General features: G+C 39.2%; 1 protein-coding gene across 5 annotated transcripts in view; it reads right to left on the bottom strand.

Moving 5' to 3' along the window:
- The window catches only part of PCNX2 (pecanex 2), a 295243-nt gene that overhangs the window by 137593 nt on the left and 134461 nt on the right, over positions 1-23189 (bottom strand). For all 5 annotated transcript variants that reach the window (XM_082645600.1, XM_082645603.1, XM_082645599.1 and 2 more), the window contains 2 exons: positions 13293-13385; positions 12352-12502 (listed from right to left, as the gene is read on the bottom strand). In XM_082645600.1, the coding sequence (XP_082501726.1) occupies positions 12352-12502; positions 13293-13385 (244 nt within the window). The remainder of the gene's footprint in view (positions 1-12351; positions 12503-13292; positions 13386-23189) is intronic.

Below are 23189 nucleotides of genomic sequence, written 5' to 3'. Positions count from 1 at the left end.
GAATCCTTCTACCAAGTTCAGTCATTTATTCCAAAGAAATGCTACAATCTCTAGACTGTAGAAAACGTTTAATGGTAAATGTACTGGATGTTTATATTTGAATAATAATGTAGCAGGAAGCTAAAACGGAAGTGCAATCCAGAATCCTGAATTCTAAAAGACTAAACTTAATCTTTCCTTCTGGGGGTGGCCATGAAAAGCTAATAAAACGAAAAGCTTACAAAGGCAGTAACATGATAAATACGTTTCTTAAGTCTCCAAATTGTCAGAGTATTCATACAAAGTCAATTTAAAAAGAAAATCTTTGCAACGATAGTTTATAACCGCCTTTCTGTAATGTCCCGTATATGCAAATAGACCATAAAAAGACATTTCTTTAGCATTATTATTTCTCTTGTCCCTGGAATATTAGGCCCTTGAGAAAAAGAATGTAAACTAACTCTGCCGTTTACAAGTTTACATATGATTTATCACTACTGAATGCTTTAAATTTTCTCAAAGGCTTTTCAGGTTGTGTTTTATTTAGATGCTTACGTTGCTAAAACAAGACCCTCTCAATAATTAAAAGTTAATCAGAAATCCTCGGGATGCTTCTATCTTTAAGAAGATAATTTGCCCCAATTCAAATCTTGAATTACGACTGACTTAAGCTTTGAAAACATGAGGCTTCCTGCTTCATAGGGGCCAGACTGTTTATAAGCATTTCAATAGGGGCTCATCTCGGTTCAGCTGGCCCAGTCACCCTGAGGCAGCTAAGGCAAAGAGACCCTGCAAAATGGAACTACCACGTCCAGGGTGATTGTGCCCTCTTATTATAGGCAACTGCTTTTCCTATGAGCATTTCTCACTTTCATCTTTCTTCCTGGGCAAAATCTCAGGTTGCAAAGTCCTTAGCACAAACACATACACATGTCATGGTTTATTTTCTTAAAAAACAGACTTCACTTCCCAAACCAGTAGCGTGAATTGAGTCATCATTCTTAAATGTAAAGCAAATCACACCACCTCACCACTCAAAGCCGATAATTCTGCTTAAGATAAACCCAAGGTCCTCATGACCTTCCCATTCCCAAAAAAGCCAATTCAGGGTGAGCCTGTGGCTTCTTCTCTCCCACTTTGAAGGCTAACCCCCTCTTTATCTTTCAGGCCTCAATTAGTTGTCACTTCCTCAAAGAAGCCTTTCTTTTTCCCTCAAATCTAAATAAGGATCCCTTTATAACTCTCTCCTAGCCCCCTATACTTTTCCTTCATTGGACTTCAAACACTTTACGAGTATATTAATCTGTGTGATGAATTTTCATCTCTCCACTAAAGCCAGGGGTCCAGGGCTGTCTTTCCCCATTATATTCCGTATTTAGCACTGTACTCTGTCCATAGAAGCCACTCAGTAGATTCAGGTGATATCACTGACCACTGGCTGATCATTAACATAATTAACTAAAGCAGACACCTAATACAACAAAGTTTGAGAAGCTGGGGCTTCCATGGTGGGGTACTGCCTGCCTTGTAGGAGTTCGGGATCTCCTCTAGCCAAAGTGCTCTCACTTTCTCAGTTGGTTTGCCCCTGGGGTGAGGTCATGCTGGCCTTGCTCCCCAGTGCTTCCCCAGCATACTGCATGGTCCCTGGCATGTGATAGGCTCCATAAATATTTCTGAATGACTTAATAACTATTATCAGGTTCAACATTATGGTAAACCTCTCAGAGAAATACAAGGTGGGAACATTCAGGAATCAGAATATTAAAGTTCATATTTTTCAAGGAATAAAATTTTTTAGTTGTTTCTTTAGTGGTTTTTGACTTTGGGATCATGCTTGAAAAATTCTTTTTCTCTTCCCCTAACCAAGATTATATAACTTGACCTATATGTTCTTACAGTGCTATTCTGGTTCTTTCTTTCTTCTTTTTCCTTTAAAACAATTTACATCTTTAATCCATCTGGATTTTCATGTGATACAAAGTCTAAGTCAATTTTTTAAAATGTTAAGCTCATCTCCCCAAAACTATCCCACTGATTTTTTTTAACACCTTTATTGGAGTATAATTTCTTTACAATGTTGTGTTAGTTTCTGCTTTATAACAAAGTGAATCAGTTATACATATACATATGTTCCCATATCTCCTCCCTCTTGCATCTCCCTCCCTCCCACCCTCCCTATACCCTCTAGGTGGTCACAAAGCAACGAGCTGATCTCCCTGTGGTATGTGGCTGCTTCCCACTAGCTATCTATTTTACACTTGGTAGTGTATATATGTCCATGCCACTCTGTTACTTTGTCCCAGCTTGCCCTTCCTCCTCCCTGTGCCCTCAAGTCCATTCTCTATGTCTGTGTCTTTATTCCTGTCCTGCCCCTAGGTTTTTCAGAACATTTTTTTTTAGATTCCATATATATGTGTTAGCATATGGTATTTGTTTTTCTCTTTCTGACTTACTGCACTCTGTATGACAGACTCTAGGTCCATCCACCTCACTACAAATAACTCAATTTCGTTTCTTTTTATGGCTGAGTAATATTCCATTGTATATATGTGCCACATCTTCTTTATCCATTCATTTGTCAATGGACACTTAGGTTGCTTCCATGTCCTGGCTATTGTAAATAGAGCTGCAGTGAACATTGTGGTACATGACTCTTTTTGAATTATGGTTTTCTCAGGATATATGCCCAGTAGTGGGATTGCTGTGTCATATGGCAGTTCTATTTTTAGTTTTTTAAGGAACCTCCATATTGTTTTCCATAGTGGCTGTACCAATTTACATTCCCACCAACAGTGCAAGAGGGTTCCCTTTTCTCCACACCCTCTCCAGCATTTATTGTTTGTAGATTTTTTGATGATGGCCATTCTGACTGGTGTGCGGTGATACCTCATATCTCACTGAGTTTTTTCATTAATTCAGTGGAGAGTAAAAATGTATTCTTCACATCTCCTCAAAGGGATGGAGAAATTCTTAGGCGACTCAGGAAATAATGTACTCTCTCTTCTTGGTAGAAAGGTCCTCTACTAATATCAAACCATAGTTTTAAAAACTAAAAATACTGGTGAAATCATTTATCAATTTTTCACATGAAGATGGTTAGGTCAAAATGTTCACAAGAAAAGGGTTAAGAGAAACTTTCAGATGTTCTCACCATGGGTACATGAAGGAAGACACTCCTTGTGAGAACAACCATCTTGCCAAGAGCAAGGATTATGCCCTTACTCATTTTTGTATCCTCAACACCCAGCACAGAGCCTAGTACATAGCAGGTGCTTGAATGACAAATTTACAAACTCAGAATTCCTCCCCCAAGTAAAGTGTGATTTGTATGTTATTTAAATGACAAGATTACTTAAAAACACCATTTCTATTTCTCCACTGGCATCTATGTATATTATCCTATCATAAAGTACCATGAGGGTTAAGCTATTTCAGATAAGATCCCAACAGAGGCATGTCAGGGAGACTGAGTCAGGCCTCATCACAGGGGCCTCAGCCACTGCACCTGGGAACCGGCATTGTTCCTCCAAACGGCCTCCTTCGTTCAGCCCTTCCCATGCGTGCTGGGCCCACGGAGCCCAAAGCTGCTGCGGTGCCGTCGTGCATACATCATGTCTTGCGTATGAAGACTTCCTGATTTTCAGTGTTAGTTTTTTTCTCCTTCTGCAATTATTTTATTTCTGCATTGTTTCAGATTTATCAGCAGTCTAGGAGAACCCCAGTGGGCAGCTGGTAAAAACCCCGTGGCTTGCTGGAGAGAGAGCTGCAGTGTGAGGTTGGCCCCTGACCTCTGAGCCCTGTCCCCAAACCCTTTCCCTCTTAATGCTGCCTGGGGTTGGCCTGTGCTTCTCCAGGCCTCCCTTGGCCCTGCTCTCCTTCAAGCAGAGGACGCTGGATTCTACCTCTCTGTTTTCCCGCTGCCGTGTAAGCCTGGTTTCTCTGCCAGTCCCTTGCAGCCCCCCCCCAGGCTTGTGGAGACTGTGACACAGAAAGATAAGTTCCCCAGTGGAGTAGGAGGGGATGGGCCAGAGGGCGAGAGCAGGAGGGCAGAGGCTGGCAAGCAGGGAAAGAAAAGGAGAGGACGAGAAGGCGCATGAAAATAATAACAACAGTGCGAATAAATAAGGCAGCCTGCCAACTGGCAGGCTATTTTCTGACACATCAGCTCTAAGCCACTTCTTCGGCATTTGGAACACTCTCTCCTATAGAGCATCGTAGCAAATGAGACTGTTACTCAGCTAGCACTGGTTCAGTTCATGCTTCAAACGATTTGAGACATGTCGAATTAAAGAGGGGTTGGAGGGTTTTCTGGGTCTCTAACTATGTCCTGATGCTGGCATCTTTTTATGTGGGGAGACAAAAGGAGTAAGGAATACATCCTTCTTCCCAGAACTATGGCATCTCCTCATCACACACACAAATATGAGACCTTCCCAAAGACCACAGCACAGCCATTAGGTTCTAAAATCAGACAATGCCTGTTATGCCGCATTCTTTTCCCTAGTGCTATATACATTTCAAAGGATTTTTACATGTATTATCAGGTTGGAGTTCATCTCCATGGAAATTCTGTGAACTAAGTCATTCAGGGAGTCCTATCACCTGCCAACAAAAGTTTCAAAACACGTCCATCCAGTGTATAAAGGGCCACCTACTGCCTAGCACAATGGGTGAAACAAGACACAAAGGGAGGTGCAAAGTGATTGAATTTCAGAAGGGGAAGAGGAGGAACAGGATGTGCTTATGGAGTATACTCTGCCTGCCAAGGACTCTGCCAAATGCTCTACATGTATTATCTTGATTAATTTCATTCCGCAACAAATCTGTGTTGTAGGAACCCCCAGTTACAGATGAATCACAATAGCTAAGCACAACTAGCGTGGGACAGAGACATCTGTCCTGCATCTCTTTGGAAACAAAGCTAGCCCTGCTTTGTTCCAGAGCCTGTTCTCTGGGTCATGACACTTGAATTCCCTCCTGAACTTTCCAAAAGCTTCCTGCAGGGGAACATCTGGTCCCATATAAAGGACCAGGAGCTGGGGAGACATCAGACTTTTCACCAGCAGCAGTGGAAGCTAGAAAACAATGGGACATTAATTTTAGAATTCTGAAAGAACTGTTGACACCCTAACGAGCTACACACTGCAAACTCTCCATTAAGTGCGAAGTAGAACAAAAACACTTTGAGATACATGAAGTCTCAAAACGTTTCCTTCCCACTCACCCTTCCCTGGAGTGACTGGAGGATATGCTTCATTCAAAAAGAGGGAATAAACAAAGAACAATTGGAGCAGGTTCCAGAGAGAGTTGGGGAAGGGATGGAACAAGATATAGTATCTGACAAGTTTGCCTGGGTGGAAAATTGAACTGATAGGTGTTTAACATAGTTATTGGAAAGGCTAGCAGATGCAAAAACAGAAATCTGAACAAGAAAGGAAATGTAATCATGGCACACTACTGGTTGACACACTACTGTCAACTACTGTCAGTAGTTCACACACTACTGTGAACAACAGTTAGACTTTCTGTATGACATTCTTTCTATAGGACATACACATACATGAATAGGAAAAAACTGAGTATGTGTTCAACAACAGTTATATTGGGAGGGAGGAGAAGGGGAAAATGTAATGTATGAGGGAAGATAAGCGACATCAATCTTCATTACTCATAACAGGAAGCCAGTAGACATGAAAATTTGAAATATCAAGAAATAGAAGAATAGGCACATTATTTAGAAGAATTATGGTAAATACCAGAAGAAATACCTAAAGTAGAAAGTAATTCTTCCTGGAGAGGGGGACTCAGACGAGAAAAATTTGACCAGGGTCTGCTGCTTTTCATTACAACTTGTTCTATTTGGTTCTTAACACTATGTATTACTTTGATATAAATGTAAAACAGATTAGAAAAAGCAATATCTGTCAGAACCATGTCTTTCCCATGTGGAAACCAGTCTATCTGCAAATCAACAGGCAAGATTTGCTAAAATGCAAAGTAAATTTCATTTAAGAATTACAAATTCAGGACTCATTTGTGAATTAGTTTTATAATAGTGAATTTGGTTAAATTACAGTTTAAATGAGATTTTTCAGTTGACATGTTCAGTAATTTCTATCATCTTTTATCCATTTATTCTAATGTATCCAAAAATTATAGCTTGAGCTTTTTCAGCAACCATTTTTTGCAGAGGGATGAGACTCTGTGTATGTATCTTATCATACACATAGACTGGAGTCCTTCAAATAAGCCTTTACCTCCAGGCTTTTCCTGTCTACAGGGAACTCTTTCTTCAGTAAATTTACAAGGCACTAATCATTCACTCATTCATTCATTCAATCAACATTACTAAACAGCTACTATGCAGCAGACATTAATTCAACATTTAGTTATAAAATCTCATTTACTTCCATTTTATGTGCACAACCAACCAGTTGGAAAAGCTTGGCCAATGAACATGAAGTTAACTGTAATCTCTTCACTGGGCCTTCTACTTCTTTGTATTTGCCACATGGCTGAGTGCAGTGCTGACCCTTCATCACTCTGTGTGTAGCAATCATGGGTCTTCTTTTCGAGCACAGCCCTAGCTTTGCTCACTAGGTCAGAAACTCTTTGATGACAGAAACCACATATTAGTCAACCTATCTCACTGGATCACTGCTTTGGCATCATGTAGGAACTCCATAATTATTTTCTTTCTTTTTTTATATTTTTATTTTATATTGGAGTATAGTTGATTTACAATGTTGTGGTAGTTTCAAGTGTACAGTAAAGTGATTCGGTTATACATATACATATATTTATTCTTTTTCAGATTCTTTTCCCATGTAGGTTATTACAGAATACTGAGTAGAGTTCCCTGTGCTACATGGTAGATCCTTGTTGGTTACCTATTTTATATGCAGTAGTGTGTATATGTTAATCCCAAACTCCTAGTTTATCCCACCCCCCTACACCTTTCCCCTTTGGTAACCCTAAGTTTGTTTTCTAAGTCTGTGAGTCTGTTTCTATCTTGTAAATAAGTTCCTTTGTGTAATTATCTTCTCAATGATAGTATCTTCACAAGCATTTTCTGAGTGAATAAATAAGTAAACAAGTGAATGCCAATAATGAACTTATTCTATATCTCAATCTCTTTTAACCCCATTAAGACCCACTTTTATGGTAAGAGTATGGCCATCGAATCAGATCATTTCAACTTTTCTTAAATTCTCAAGAGCCAAGAATGATAATATTACAGAAATTACTTCTTGGGGGACTATGTGAAAATGGAACCCAACTCCATTATTCCCTTTCGAAATAACATAATGTCTTTGGAAAGTTCTTAGAAAAAAAAAATTTCAAACAGACCCAACATCTTATTCTTTTACAACAGGTGCCAATAAATGAAGTCATTTTTCTAGAATCATCATCATAATTCAGGATAACAGATTTGCTTTATTTTCTAAAAACCCAGTGCTCCTTAAACAGTGAGTCTCAAAACTTGCTTCCTTGACTAATATGGTGCCATTTGTAGTGGTGTCTACTCTGCTATTTTCAGCACGATTTGCTTAGATTGGTGGGGAATAGAACAATAAAAAAAGCAACTTCACGGGCCTCCCTGGTGGCGCAGTGGTTGAAAGTCCGCCTGCCGATGCAGGGGATACGGGTTCGTGCCCCGGTCTGGGAGGATCCCATATGCCGCGGAGCGGCTGGGCCCGTGAGCCATGGCCGCTGAGCCTGTGCGTCCGGAGCCTGTGCTCCGCGGCGGGAGAGGCCACGGCAGTGAGAGGCCCGCATACCGCAAAAAAAAATAAAAAAAAAATAAAAAAAAATAAAGCAACTTCACGCATACCCATTAGTATAACTCAGTTACACCCACATCACCACCATGGCTCATTGGACTGCTGAACTGTACTATGATTCCTACAATTTTATTCTTTTAGCTTAAATATTGGTGAAACACCTTGCTGGGGCTAAGATGGGATAAGGTTTACTTAAATTAGTCTCAAAAGTAAAGAAATGAACTGGCTCAAAAAGATATTTCCATTTACAGCCTTTCGAGTTGCAACACAGTTCCATTTTATCGTAGCCTGAATTTTATATCAAAATTAATTTTGTATCTCCAAGTAATTTTACATATCAAGTAAAATTGTATATCAGAGGCATGCAGACAGGAAAGTAAACTGAAAGAAAGTATATGCCCCAAGTTTAAAGTCTGTTCTCACAAAGGTAGGGCTGATGAGATTTAAGTTAAGTACAAGCACTGGGGGTCCAGCATGAGCAAGCAGATGTATTGCTCAGAGTTTCTGTAGAGAATATGCTGGAAAAGGAGGCTCAGGGGAGCAGCTGGGAAGTTACTCTGGTCTAGGGGGTCAGGGATGGACCTCAGGGGGGGATTGATTTTTGAACAGAGACCTGAAAGATGAGTTGCCTGGCCTGAGTCTAGGGAAACTTAAGAAAAGCATCCCAGGCACAGGGAACAGCAAAGAGAAGGTAGTGGGAGAATGTGGTATGTTTGAGAAACCACAGGAATGTTCAGAATTTATGGTGGTGAGTCTGTTTCAAACCAGGGATTAAAGCTTTGTAGCGTTAGCACTGGACTATGGCGTGTTTAACTCTACGGGACCCAGTGCAGTGATGTGGTTCTTTGGGGTAACGATGGCAAGAGCAGGCTGAGGGCCACGTGCAAGTTGCACGCGATCTTCCCACCACACTGAGAGCGGCGTGGGGAGGAGGACGAGCACCCTACTGGAGGGAGTGACGTCACCTGGGTTCTGGTCGCTCATTGGCCACCAACTTAGTGGAACCCTAGTTAACATCCCTTGATGTCTCTGGGCGTCAGTTTCCTCCTACGTAAAGTGGTGGGATAGGATTCTATAAACTCTGAGACAGAGACATAGCACACATGCCTCGTCTTATACACCAATTCCAATTGGTAGCGATGTCTGCCACTGGCCCAGTTTTAGGATTGTCCTCAGTTAGCGATGTCTGCCTCTGGCCCAGGCATCACAGTGGTATCCACAGACCTGCCAGCCCTGCTCTGCTATTCTTTTCCAAAATATTCTGTGATCATATGAGAAAGAAGATTTGGTGTATTTTCACATTAAAGGTATGTGATCGGCTTGAATTTCCTGTGCATGTTCTCTTGCTAGTAGAAGAAAGAAATAGTGAAATACCTAAAAAGGCAGAAAGGTGGGCAGGAAGAGGAGGAAAAGAAACTTAGGCTGTGGATGATACCAAAATGGGTAAGGGGTCTTCAACAAGTTCATACTAACACATTTTAAGCATTTGGATTTTCCTTCCAACACACATAATTTTGAAATGCAATCTGTTTTTCATTACGGGCCTAATTTGTCAAATCTATTACCCTTGGCTAGATTTCAGGTAGCTTATAAACAGCTAATGTAGGCAAGTGAGAAACATCCACCAAGCCTCTGCTGGAGCCCGTGGTACCAGGGGTGAACGTCTCCCGCCCACCCTACAGGACAGAGGCCCAGAGCTGCCCTCTCGCTCGCTCCTCCGAGAGGGGAAGTCAACGTACAAACACACTCTCCTTTCTTGTTCTTGAATCTTGTACTGAAAGATCATTCAGAATTTCAATATCTAAATGATTTTAATTTACACTATGTTCTGTTAGATTCAGGGGAAAAAAAACAATCGCGCTCACACACACACACACAAATCCCAAGTTTTCAATTGCCCATTCTTATCTTTCAGTGTTGAATTTCACACTCTGAATTGCCACCATAAGGAGAGCCCACACCTGATCTGTCTTATTTTCCTTTCTCTTAATTTGGCAACTTCTCTGTCCTCACCCCAAGGCACTTAAATATCTAGGCACAGATACAGATGCTATAGATACAGATATGCCGTTTCCTGAGTCAGCATCTGACCTCAAATCCCCATCAACTGCTTACCAATGATGCCAAAAAAATACTCCACTAACTTCACTGCAACTTAGTCTTTCTAAATGTTAAGACAATGAAAGGGAAATGTGACCCCAACATTGCAGAAGTCCTATAGAAACTGGTCTTTTCTTCAGGTTGCTCTACTGACCCACAAGAATGGACCTTTCCCTTTAAGTGGGCTGAAAAATGAACTGACTAATATCAACTGTGCCTGCTCTATCTTCCTTCCATTTTTATAATACTGATAATAATTTGCATTTAAGTGGCACCCAACATTGAACACAGCATTTAAAAACCATATTTTGGGGGCTTCCCTGGTGGCGCAGTGGTTGAGAATCTGCCTGCCAATGCAGGGGACACGGGTTCGAGCCCTGGTCTGGGAAGATCCCACATGCCGTGGAGCAACTGGGCCCGTGAGCCACAACTACTGAGCCTGCACGTCTGGAGCTTGTGCTCCGCAACAAGAGAGGCCGCCATAGTGAGAGGCCCGTGCACCGCAATGAAGAGGGGCCCCCGCTTGCCACAACTAGAGAAAGCCCTTGCACAGAAACGAAGACCCAACACAGCAAAAAATAAAGTTAAAAATAAATAAATACTCCTGTTCTCTGTTTAAAAAAATTTTTTTAAACAGGAAAATTAAAAAAAAACACCATATTATGCAGCTTGATCTTTGGTGAGCCCCTGGTGTCATAGGTGGGAAAAGCAAGCCTCTGAGGGTAGAGCAATCTCAGCTGCCCTCCGCCGCCTTCTAAACCCTATGCTGGCAGCAGGTCCATCAGGCCATGTCTGTCCACTAAGCAAAACCCTGCTTTACTGATTTGGCTGTTTCAAATTAAGGCAGCTCCTGGTAGCCACCCAGACATGTTCCTTGAAGAAGCCCTCTCTATTCCTGACAGCATCATAAGTGACTCTTTTGCTTCTCTGTTTTGTTTTGTTTTTAATTAATTCTCCTCTGCCCTTTTACTTTGGTCACACTAGTCCACTGAAGTTACTGATGACAAACCTGGTGGAGCCCAGTACATTCCTGTGAGTCAGCAAACCATGGTGCTACTCACATCCCCTCATTCCTGGAGGTAGAGATGACACCTCGTTTAACATGAGCTAGTTATCAACTATAGCCATCAACTGTGACCGATATGCCTGAAAATGGCGATAAATCAATCCTTCTGCCATCTGTTCAATCACAGAGGCCGGGGAGACCTAGCAAGAGAAATTCCTGAGTTTTTTTATTTAGAAGCTCAAACACTGTCAGGGTTACCAGGCTACTACTTGACGGTGGCCTGACTCAGCCCAGGGAACTGCTAAGTCAATCAAGTACAGGTCTGTGTGTGGGTCTAGTTCTAGGTGAGCAAAGCAAGTTCAACAAAATTCAAGGGTTCAGGGAGCAAAATTCAAAGGTCAGCCTCTGCTACATCCCTGCCCTGGTTTTGTGGAGGATGAAAGGGCCGTCAAGTGATGCTATTCTTGGTCCCCAGTCAGCTGAAGCTGGAACAGCATAAACTTCAGGTCTTGAAATGGAGCAGGACCCTACGGTCTTTCCCCCAGCCCATGTCCTCTGCCTGCCTTCTGTCTGTGGAAAAACTTTAGCCAATGAATAAGTTTAATCAGAGAAGTGAGAAAATGCAGAAGCAAAGGAAAACAAGACTAAGTAATAATAGTTTAGTCATTAAGCAAAGTAAAACAAGACTAAGTAATAATAGTTTAGTCATTAAGCAAAGTTAAGGACCTTTAGTCCCTCCTCAAGGGCTAAAGATCATACTCTGAGCCATATCCTGTGAGCTGTCTTGTAGATACTGAAACCCTCACCAGGTGGAAGAAGTTAACTACAAGATGCCATGACATAAGCAGCCACAACTCCAAGAACTGGACTCAGAGAAATAGAAACAAACCGACCCTGGAACTCAAGACTACCTGTACCTAAAACAATCAAGATGACGCTGGTCAGACCACCGATGACCAATTTCAAGATGACGGTCAGAGCTGACTGTGCTTTTTCTGCATGGAGCCCCTCCCTCTGTCTATAGAAGCTCGTGACCCCTGGTTATCAGTGCAGGGGAGCTGGCCTTTGGACGGGCATCCACCCCCACCCCTGGTTGCCCAAAATAAAGCAAACTTTCTTTTCCACCAGCCTGGCCTCTTTATTGGCTTTTAAGCAGCGAGCAGTCAGACCCCACTTCCGGTTACAGTCTGAATGACATCAATTAATTTTTCCTCAATAATAATAACCAATCATTTTTAGAAAATATACTTCTAATTCACCCCACTTCAACTTTCTTGTTCTGGGAACAATATGTACACTCCAAGGTACACACACTCTCCTTTCTTTATTGTGGTGAAACATACATAATGTAACATGTACCACTGTCACCATGTTTAAGGGTACAGTTCCGTGGCATGAAGTGCATTCCCACCGCTGTGCACACCCTCCCTGTAAAGGATGCCACCCACTACATCACATTTTTATGAGAGATATTTTACTAACCTCTCACTTCCTGTTGCTGATACTCTTTGTTTTTAAGGACGGGGTGTGAAATCCACATCCACGGGTGATGTTTGCGGAGCTGTGGGAGCAGGTAGTGGGTTACAAACCCCACAGTGCCAGCCAGGACAAACAGCACGATGCTGAGAAATGGCTGCGACAGAAGAGGGTAAGAGTCAGTGTGCAGCTTGAAGGATGGGGAGGGATACCCGCAAAGAACACGAACACTGTCCTCCCTCCCTGCTCCTCCTAAGGCATACACAGCCAAACTGGGCTCTTGCTTCAGGCCTCTGAAAATTTCTCCCATATCGCGTGAAGTTGATCTCTGTGTTGAGAACCACCGAGACAGGGTGGAGAAGAGGCTGAGACATTCTGCCCATGAGAAAACGTTTTCTTCTTTTTTTGTTATTTTTTTTAAAAAAGAAGGGATGGAGAATAACAGATTTAGCCAACAGACTTTTCCTCATTGAAAGGAAAGTGAGACAGCAACTGTCTGCAAGCACTTTCAGCCAGAAGTCCCATCTGGAGCGCTCTAATTTTGTTTTTCCAACTGAAAATTATGTTCCAGTAATCTTTTTGGCGCTGTGACCCCCGTCTCACTCCTGATTCGGTGAGTCCGCCCTTCTCTGCTCGTAGCAGTGAGTCGTGAGCCTGTCTTATTACTGCTGACTGTCCTCACAGTGGATTCCACGAAATGTGGAAACAAAACAACTCCCCAGGTGGGGAAACAGAAAGGGTATGAATGCACTCTGTGATGTGGATCAAATCTCCTCTTGGACATAACTCGTAACACATCTGGATATATTCCTTCAAGCCCTCAACTGGCCTTTTCTGTACTTCCTCTGGCTCCACCATCCGGTAAATAGTCTGGAGCTGCACAGCGGGCTTTGTTTATTACAGAGAATAAGGAGGGGGTAAGAGTGCAGAGCCAAATGGATACATACTCGCAAGGACAGGAACACAGTGCTGGCACTGACCGCAAAGGACAGAATGGCAGCCGCCGAGCAGATGATGAGATCCGATTTTAAGATATCCTTCTGTAAACAGAAAACAAGGGTATAGTTTGCTCTTCTGTGTTTCTCTCAGCTATTCTGGGTGACCAGGTAAATCAGGGGACAGGATCTTGACCCTGGATAAACTACACCTGCAGCCCATCACTTACCTGATCAATTCCCAATGGCACACACTGGATGGACTATTTGCCACCTCCTGTTTGGGGAATATCAGGGAAACTAAGGCAGAGGGTGAGGAAGAGGAAATGCAGACTGCAATGCCTCCATCCACTAGCCAGGGAGAGAAGAAAGGTTTTCTACCCATGGAAGAGGCATAAGTTTCTTCTCTACGAGCAGATCAGATGCAACGTGCCCAGGTGTGATAAAGGAGGGTAAAGTGCAAATAATCTCTACTTGGCTTTGGCATGGCTTATATTTTAACATGCGCACAGCCTGGGTATGCCAAACAGAGGCCTCTTACACGTTTACCTATTTCTTTGGCCCAGAATAGATTTTACATTTTAATTCACCAGTCAAATTGGGTAAAGGCCATTTCCAAATAATTTAAGTATATTTATATTATGTACACATATACAGAAAATGAAATGTCCGTAACTTGCTAATTATTTTCCATCATGCAAAATCATGTTGTGAGCAGGCAGTAGGGAAACAAAGCAAAGTTAGACCAAACAGTGTTATTAATATTGCAGATATATGAAGAAAGGCGTGTTAGCTCAAACAGGGTACAATACTGCTGACTGATAGAGCTAAAAGGAACCTTAAGCGATCATCAAATTTTTCCTCTCTTCAAAGGCCAATTAGCTGCAGTACACAATTATTGAACATTTTAAGGTATCACACACTGTTATTTGAAAACTCTGAAATCATTAAATATACCAATGTATCGTATTGAAAAGGAATTATGCCTCTTAAAGAACTGTTTTGAATGTTATCTACCAGAAAATCATACAGAATATACAACTCTGTTCCCCTACATCCTCCCTTTTTTTCTTTTCGGACAAACCGTATATCCGTTTACCTACATTTCCTCCCTGACCTTTTTTTTTTTCTTGTCTTTCTAAAATTAAAATGTGGAATTCCTTGCAAGTCAGACTGCTGGCTTTCTGACTGAATTGATATCCAAAGTGATGGAAAGAAATCAGCTTAAATGGAATAAAAACAACCTGACCCATGGGATGAAAAATCAACACGGCTTGGTTGGGATAATCAATATGAACAGATACATTCTCAACATCAATCGCCAATTAGCTGCTAAAGTTGTTTCGAATTTCCAATCTCAAAGTTTACAATTCACATACAAGTATTGAATAGATGAGGAATCGTAGGGATAAACCAAATTCTAGATTTATTCTTAGTAATGGTAATCTGATTTTTGAGCAGGGAAAATCATTGGTTTTTAATTCTGAATCTATAAAATTTCTGTGATCAGAAGTGTTCTTGAAAATTTACTGCTATTAAACGGCAAAAATTTGTTGTCTCCTTTCATCCCAAATGCTTACAAAAGGCCAAACCTTTCTGGAGGAAAGTTCTGTAATTCACTGCATCTTTAAGCTGTGGAGATATGTTAATTTTTATTTCCTATTTTTCACTGACATGGTTTATGTCACTTAAAAATTGCTGAATGCTGGGCTTCCCTGGTGGCGCAGTGGTTGAGAGTCTGCCTGCCGATGCAGGGGATGCGGGCTCGTGCCCCAGTCCGGGAAGATCCCACATACCGTGGAGCGGCTGGGCCGGTGAGCCATGGCCACTGAGCCTGTGCATCCAGAGCCTGTGCTCCGCAACGGGAGAGGCCACAACAGTGAGAGGCCATGTACCACAAAAAAAAAAAAAAAAAAAAAAAAAAAAAAAAAAATTGCTGAATGCTTATCCAAAAGGGAGATACATATTTTCCCAAATATTCTAATTTAAAATTGTGTCATCTTTAATTGACCACTCATCCCTGTTTAAAGGCAAAACAGTGGGCCACCAGGGCAAGTGTTGGGGGGAGAAGGGTTGCATTTGCACGTTTCTTAAAGCAATAGGGAGAATGACCTCAGATTATTTTTAATTTTTTTTCCAAAGTTGGACGATATACAGGAAGTTCACTGAGTTTTGTCAGTGTCATCAGTATCCCTTGTAAATACGAACCTTTATACAGCCTCTATTTATTATCTTTCTGTCCACTTCTTTTCTCTGTTGTAATTTTTAAATAGCTCTATTGAGATATAATTGACATACAAAAACCCTGTGCGTGTGTGTGTGTGTGTGTGTGCATAGATAGAGAGATATGGTGTACAATTTGATGACTTTTGACCTATGTATATCCCCATGAAACCATCACCATAATTAAGATAATTAGCATATTCATCACACACACCCCAAATTTCCTCTCCTGACCTTTTCTAATATATCTCTCTCTTCTCTCCTCACCTATCCTCAGATAAACACTGCCCTGCTCCATCACTATAATTTGTTTTCATTTCCTAGAATGTTATATAAATAGAACTGTAGACAATGTATTCTTTTCTGGTCTGACTTCTCTCACTAGTATAATTATTCTGAGATTAATCCATGTGTTATCTGTATCAATAGTCCATTCCTTTTCAGTGCTGTATAATATTCCTCTGTGTGGATGTACCCCACACTGTGTTAAACCATTCACTCATGGATAGACATCTGAGTTGTTCCCAGTTTGGGGCTATTATAAATAAAACTGCTATGAATATTCACAGACCTGTTTCTGGACACATGCTTTTGTTTCTCTTATGTAAATACCTAATGGTAGAATGTTTGGATCTTATGGTAGGTTTAGGCTTAACATTTTAAGAAACTGGCACATGATTTTCCAAAGTTGTTGCAACCATTTTACATTCTCACTGGCAGTCTGGAGGGTTCCAATTGCTTCCTATCCTTGACAAGGATACACACCTGGTGTAGTCAGCATTTTTAATTTTAGCCATTCTAGTGGTTGTGTGGTACAGTGGTTCTCAACCACTGCCTTCTCAATAATTGTCTCAACTGGGGACAATCTGACCTCCCAAGGAACATTTGGAAAGTCTGGAGACATTTTTGTTACATTTTGGGTAGAGGAAGAGTGTTACCGGCATCTGGTAGGTAGAGGCCTGGGATGCAGCTAAACATCCTACAATGCTCAGGATAATCCCTGACAACAGAGAATTATCAGGCTCAGTGTCAATAGTGTGAGGTCAAGAAAGCTTGATATAGCGGTATCTAATTATGGTTTTAATTTGCATTTTCCAATGGCTAACAATGTTGAGCATTTTTCATGTACTTAATTTTTTAAAGGTCATTTACAATAGCATTAAAAATAGGAAATATTTAGGGATAAATATGACAAAAAATATGCAAGACCTGTACATTGAAAGCTATGAAACATTGCTGAGAGAAACTAAAGAAATAAATGGAGAGATATACCATGTTCTTGGATTTGAAGATTCAATATTGTTAAGGAATCAATTCTAACCAAATTGATTTACAGAGTCAACGCAATCCTAATCAAAATTCTAACAGGATTTTTCTGTACAAATTGGCAAGCTAATTCAAAAATATATTTGGAAATGCGATGGACCTAGACTAAGTAAGACAACTTTGAAAAAGAAGAACAAAGTTGGAGGACATCCAATATCTGGTTTCAGAACTTGTATGTGCAAAACTACAGTAATCAGGTATTGATGGTATTGGCACAAAATATACATCAAGGTTAACTGAACAGAATAAAGCGTCCATAAATAAACCAACATGTAAATAGCCAACTGATTTTAAACAAAGAGGTCGGGAGTTCCCTGGTGGCACAGTGGTTAAGAATCCGCTTACCAATACAGGGGACACGGGTTCAATCCCCGGTCCAGGAAGATCCCACATGCCGTGGAGCAACTAAGCCTGTGCACCACAACTACTGAGCGTGCGCTCTAGAGCCCAAGAGCCACAACTACTGAGCCCATGTGCCACAACTACTGAAGCCACGTGCCTAGAGTCCATGCTCCAGCACAAGAGAAGCCACCACAATGAGAAGCCTGTGCACTGCAATGAAGAGTAGTCCCCACTCGCCACAGCTAGAGAAAGCCCGCACAGCAAGGAAGACCCAACGCAGCCAAAGATAAATAAATAAAATTAATTATTTTAAAAAATACAAAGATTTCAAGGTAAAATGGCACCTTTCCCCAAAATAAGGTAGAAGATAAATTTTTTTAACGAATGGTTCTGGAGCAGTTGAACAGCCATCTACAAAAACAAAACAACAAAAAACTCCTTTACACTTACCTCACATCACGTACAAAAATTAACTCAACCTGCCTCATAAATCTAAGTTACACTATTGAATTTTTCAAAGAAAACATAAGAGGAAATCTTAGTGACCTTGGGTTTGGCAAAGCTTTCTTAAATAGGACACTAAAAGCTGGAATTATAAAAGAAAAAAAGTCGTAAATTGAATTTTATGAAAATTTAAAACATTTGTTCTTCAAAAGACTTTGTTATAGAATGAAAAGGCAAGGCAAAGCTTGGGAAAAAAACATTTGCAAAACATACATCCAACAAAAGACTTTTATCTATAATATATAAAGAACTTTACTAATCAATAAGAAGTCCAACAACTCTTCCCTACCCCATTCCTAGCTGCACATGGGCAAAAGTTTTGAACAGACTCACCAAAGGAGATGGCAGATGGTAATTACTGAGCTTTTTCCTCGTGGTGCCAATGCATAAAAATATAGATGACTCTATTAATATTGGTGAAAGTAACATCAGCAAAATAAAAAGGAAATGACTCCCTCTTTTCCTACAGCCACCAAAGAGCAGCTATTATTTTGCTCCAAAAATTGTATTCTTGAAAATATTCTTTAAGAGGAACCTTGAAAGACACCTGGACCTCAGAGATTGTTGCTGTGTTTTCTGGGCCAGTATTTTTGCCTATGGATGCTGAATCATAGTTCTAGCTATAAACACAAATGTATATGGTTTTTCTATGAATGTTTCACAAAGGTCTAATCTTAGTGTACGTATAATTTTCTACCTCTTTCAACAGTAGTTTGTTTTGTAACCATTATAAATATTATTGTATAGACTTACTAGCAGCATTTACTGGCTAAATAATTTTCCATCTTGTGATGCCATACACATACATACCCATACATACACAAAACAGTGTCATAGTGGACACTCAAAGTATTAATTTAGTGAATGAAACTGAATGCAAACTTTTCCTAACTGCCAGATATTAGGTTGCCTTCCATTTTTTACCCTAATGAAGTATGCTGCAATCATTATCTTTTTGCACCTAATTTTTTTTCATATTTTGAATTAATTCTCTAGAAAAACTATGACAGAGATTTACTATATCATAGGTTATGAATATTTCACAATTCTTGATAAATTATGCCTTACCAGATGATTGTAATAACTTACACAAATACAATGTCTAAGAGATCTCATCTTGTCACAGTTAGCAATATCATTAATTTATCCTGTGCTAATCGAGTGGAACAAAAAATGCCATCTTATTTTAACTTGCATTTCTTTATTTATAAGAAGTGTAAATATACTTCATACATTTATCTACTAAATATTGTTCCTAAATGAAATGTATATATTAATATCATTTGCTTATAGAGTTTAAAAAATCAAATTGTAAAAGTAGTTGGTACAAGAAAGATACTTAACTTTTATCAAATTTGTAACAAATACTTTTACCAAATTATTTGCATTTTATTGCCCTTTTTTACATATAGAAATTTAAAATTTTTATGCACTCAAATCTGTGTGTGTGTGCACGCATGCATGTGTGTGTTATTTTTATCTTACAGATTCCATGGTCTGGGAAATCATTTGCTTTCTTGAATTTGAATAAATGTTTGATTTTATTTCATGCTCTCTATTGAAAATTTCTTTTACATTTTTAAAAATGCGAGCCATGCATACAGAAAAATGTATAAAATAAATATGTACAACTTAAGAATAATTGTAAAGTGAATGCCTCAGTGACCACCTCCTGGTTGAAGGAAATCTAGCATTCCCAGCCCCCAAAAAGCCCCTTGAATGTGGCTCCCTGATCATGAATCCTTCTTTACCCTCTTGGGGTTCCCTATCAACTATCCTGATTGATGAAAATCATTTTCTTGCTTTAAAAAAAAGAATGTTTGCTACTTATGTACACAATTGTAAGCAGCTTAGTTTGCCTACTTCTCCCCAATAGATGGCACCATACTGTATGTATCTGTTTGTGTCTTGCTTCCTTTGCTTAACATTGTGTGGTTAAAATTCACCATATATAGCTTTAGTAAGGTCTTTTCCGTTGCTGTAGAGGACATTCTACTGTGGGTGGAATTTCCAGTGGCTTCAGTTTGGGGCTCTTATGAACAAATGCTATGATGAGCAATCTTATATGTGTATTTTGGTACGAATGTGCAAGCTTTGCTCCAGGGTAAATATGTATTTAGAAGTAGACTTGCTGGCTGTAGTGTGTATGTAGCTTCACTTTTATAATACCAGGCTGCTTCCACAACACATACACTAAGTTTACACTACCACCAGCAGTGCATGAGAGTTCCCTTGTGCCACACTTTTGTCAACACTTAGTATTGTGAGAACTTTAATCTTTTGTCAGTCTGGTTGGTGTGAAATGGTAACTCAGTGTGGTTTTAGTTTGGAGTTTGCTGATTAGTAATTAGATTACATATATAGTCATGTTTTGGCCATTTATATTTACCCACTTTTAATTGAGATATCTGGCTTTCTTACTGATTTATAGGAATTTTATGTTTCATCATGACACTAGTGCTTTATCAACTATATATATTTTAAAAATTGTTCCCCATTCTGTGGCTTGTTTTTTTAAGTCTTTTTTCTGTATTATTTGATAAATCAAAGGTCATAATTTTAATGAATTTGAATTTTTGTGTTATTTAAAAAATTTTTTCCTACCCTGATATCATAATTTCCTTTATTAAGATTCTAAGTGCTTTCAGGATTTGTCATCTCCTATTTAGGTGTATGATCCATCTGGAATTGACTTTTAAGTATAGTGTAACATAGGAGTCCTATTATGTTTTGTTACTTAGAAGAACTTCTATTTTTTTTCATTCCTTTTCTCCTTCTGTACAGGGTTGGAACTTACATGCTTTGTTTCTATTCCTTTAGTAGTTATACAAGACAATCCAACATGCAGGCTTAACTTATCAGTCTAAATTTAATCAATATTTTAATTCATCTTCTGGACATTACTAAGAGCTTTCAAGTCTTGGAGTCCATTTCTCCTCCTATCCAAACTTGTATGTTATTGTATTCACATAGTTCAATTCTACTTTACATTTTTTAAGCCAACAATACACTCACTACGGTTTTATACAGTTAAACTTCATTTAGATTTACTAATGTATTTGCCACTTTCTCTTCTCTTTGTGCTTTCTTGCAAATTAGACCATCTGAGATCACTTTCTGTTGAACACTGTCCTTCAGAATTACATTCAGTGAGAATCTCTCAGCATTTCTCTAAAATATTTTTATTTTGTCCTAATTCTTGAAAGATATTTTCACTGGGCATAGAATTCTAGCTTGGCAGTTACTTGCTTTACAGAACTTCAAATCTATCAAGCTGTCTTCCGGTTTCTACTATTGCTTTTGATAACAGAGCATCGAGGCTGTCATTCATTTGCATGTAATCTGTTCATTCTGTTTAACCAATTTAAGATGGTCTGTATCTTTGGTGTACTGCAGTTTCACTGTGTTTTGTTCATTGTGGATTCTTCTTTCATTTATCCTGCTTATGATTCACCAGAATTCTTAAATCTCTGATCAGTGTCTTTCATCAGTTATGGTAAATAGTCAAATAATATCTCATCAAATATTCATTATGCTTCAGTCTCTCTCCCTTTTTTCTGGAATTCTGACTAGATATATATTATATCTTCTTACTCCATCCTTCACATCTCTGTATCTCTGTTTCATATTTCCTAATTTTTTGTCTATCAGTGTTGCATTCTGGATACTTTCTTCTGTCTTGATCTTTCAGTTCACTAATTCTCTCTTCAGAGGTATCTAATCTCCCGTGTGTGTGTGTGTGTGTGTGTGTGTGTGTGTGTGTGTGTGTGTACTTTAATTGCTTCATTTTGTTTGTTTAGGAAGGACTCTGGTTCTCTTTCAAACATTCTGGATCATTTGATATATTTTCTGTTGTCTATAAATTTTAAGGCTTTTATTTCTTTAAACACAGTAAGTAAAGTTGTTTCAAATCTACATCTGATCCTTCCAATATCTGAAGTGTTTGCAAACCTATTTCTGCTGGTTCTTTCTTTTTCTGTGTAGTTTTAAACTTTTTATTGAAAGCTGCTCATATCCCTTAGAAAATTGGTTTTGGGAATGCTTGGAGACCTAGGAGGAAGGAATCCTTTAGAGAGGATTCATGTGTTTTTGTTTTTGTTTTTTTGTCATGAGGTATTTCCAGTTGGGGGCCACTTTAAGCTACATTCATAAATTGAGGGGGTTTGTACCATCCAGATGTTAGCACTTGTACTGCAAATCAGTGGAAATGATTCTTTTGTTCAACCTTGGAGCAAGTTTGCTTGCATTCCCCTGGCACTGTGGAGGGTGGAATGGATTCCTTCTGGTTCATTCTTCCACTGAGAGTGGGCCCTTAGTGTCCCAGTTTGATGAGCAGATGGTCTCCCCTTGGACACCCACTTTGGCAGGCTTGGGCTTTCACTTCTCTTCCCCACAGTTGGAGGGCTGAAAACCAAGGCTCAAGGTCCCCTGGTTAGGCAGATGTGAAGGTTCCTTTTTTCACTTAAATTCTGACTTGATAATTCCTTATTATTTTGTCAGTTTTTTGTCACATTTAAGAAAGATTTTTTCATTTTATTTTATTTTATTAAACTATCGTTGATTTACAATGTCATGTTAATTTCAGGTGTACAGCAAAGTGATTCATATATGTATATATGTATTTTTTTTCAGATTTTTTCACTTATAGATTATTACAAAGTATTGAGTATAGTTCCCTGTGCTCTACAGTAGGTCCTTGTTTATTATCTACTTTATATATAGTAGTGTGTATATGTTAATCCAATCCTCCTAAGAAAGACTTTTTTGTATTTTATTCAGAATTTTCAGTATTAATCAGCAGAGTTTGGTTATAATAACTTAATATACCAGAGATGGAAAATACCAGAGATGGAAAAGTATCATTTGATCTCTCCTTCCCTCTCTCTAACTCGGTGTCTGGGGAGGGATTAGCACATGAAATTCTTTTTCACATCCCACTACTAAAGAACTACTTCAGCACCATACACTGAATAATCAATTCTTGATTGTGACATTTAATTTTCACATAATACATTCATATAAATAATTTGTCTCTTTTCTGTGTTTTACTGACTCACTAATCCCATTCTCTAATCTTGGATGAGTCTCATATTTTTTCCTGATTACTCAATCTTTATAATGTACTTTAAACCTCAAAGTGCTAAGTTCCTCTTTCTTATTCTTCTTTTTCAGATTTTTTAAGCTATTATTAACTGCTATACTTCTAAATGAACCTTAGAATTATTTCCCCAAGTTGTGAATATAATTCCTCCAGAACTGTCTTGAACTATAGTAAACCTATAAATTTATTAGAAAGAATTGGCATTTAAGAAATTTCAGCCTTCCTATACAAAATCAGGTTATGTCTGTTTCTCACCACTTATTCAGAACTTCATTTACATTTTAATAGACTGCTGTAGCTTTCTTTATTTCTGACACTACTTGTTAAAATCATTCTATTATCAACTCATATATTTTGTTGCTATCGTGAGTTCAATCATGTTTTCATTAGATCTTCTATGGTTATTTCTGATA

This window comes from Mesoplodon mirus (genome assembly GCF_964341445.2).
Source record: "Mesoplodon mirus genome assembly, chromosome: 2".
Taxonomy (NCBI): domain Eukaryota; kingdom Metazoa; phylum Chordata; class Mammalia; order Artiodactyla; family Ziphiidae; genus Mesoplodon; species Mesoplodon mirus.
This window is presented reverse-complemented; position numbering and strand designations above follow the sequence as displayed.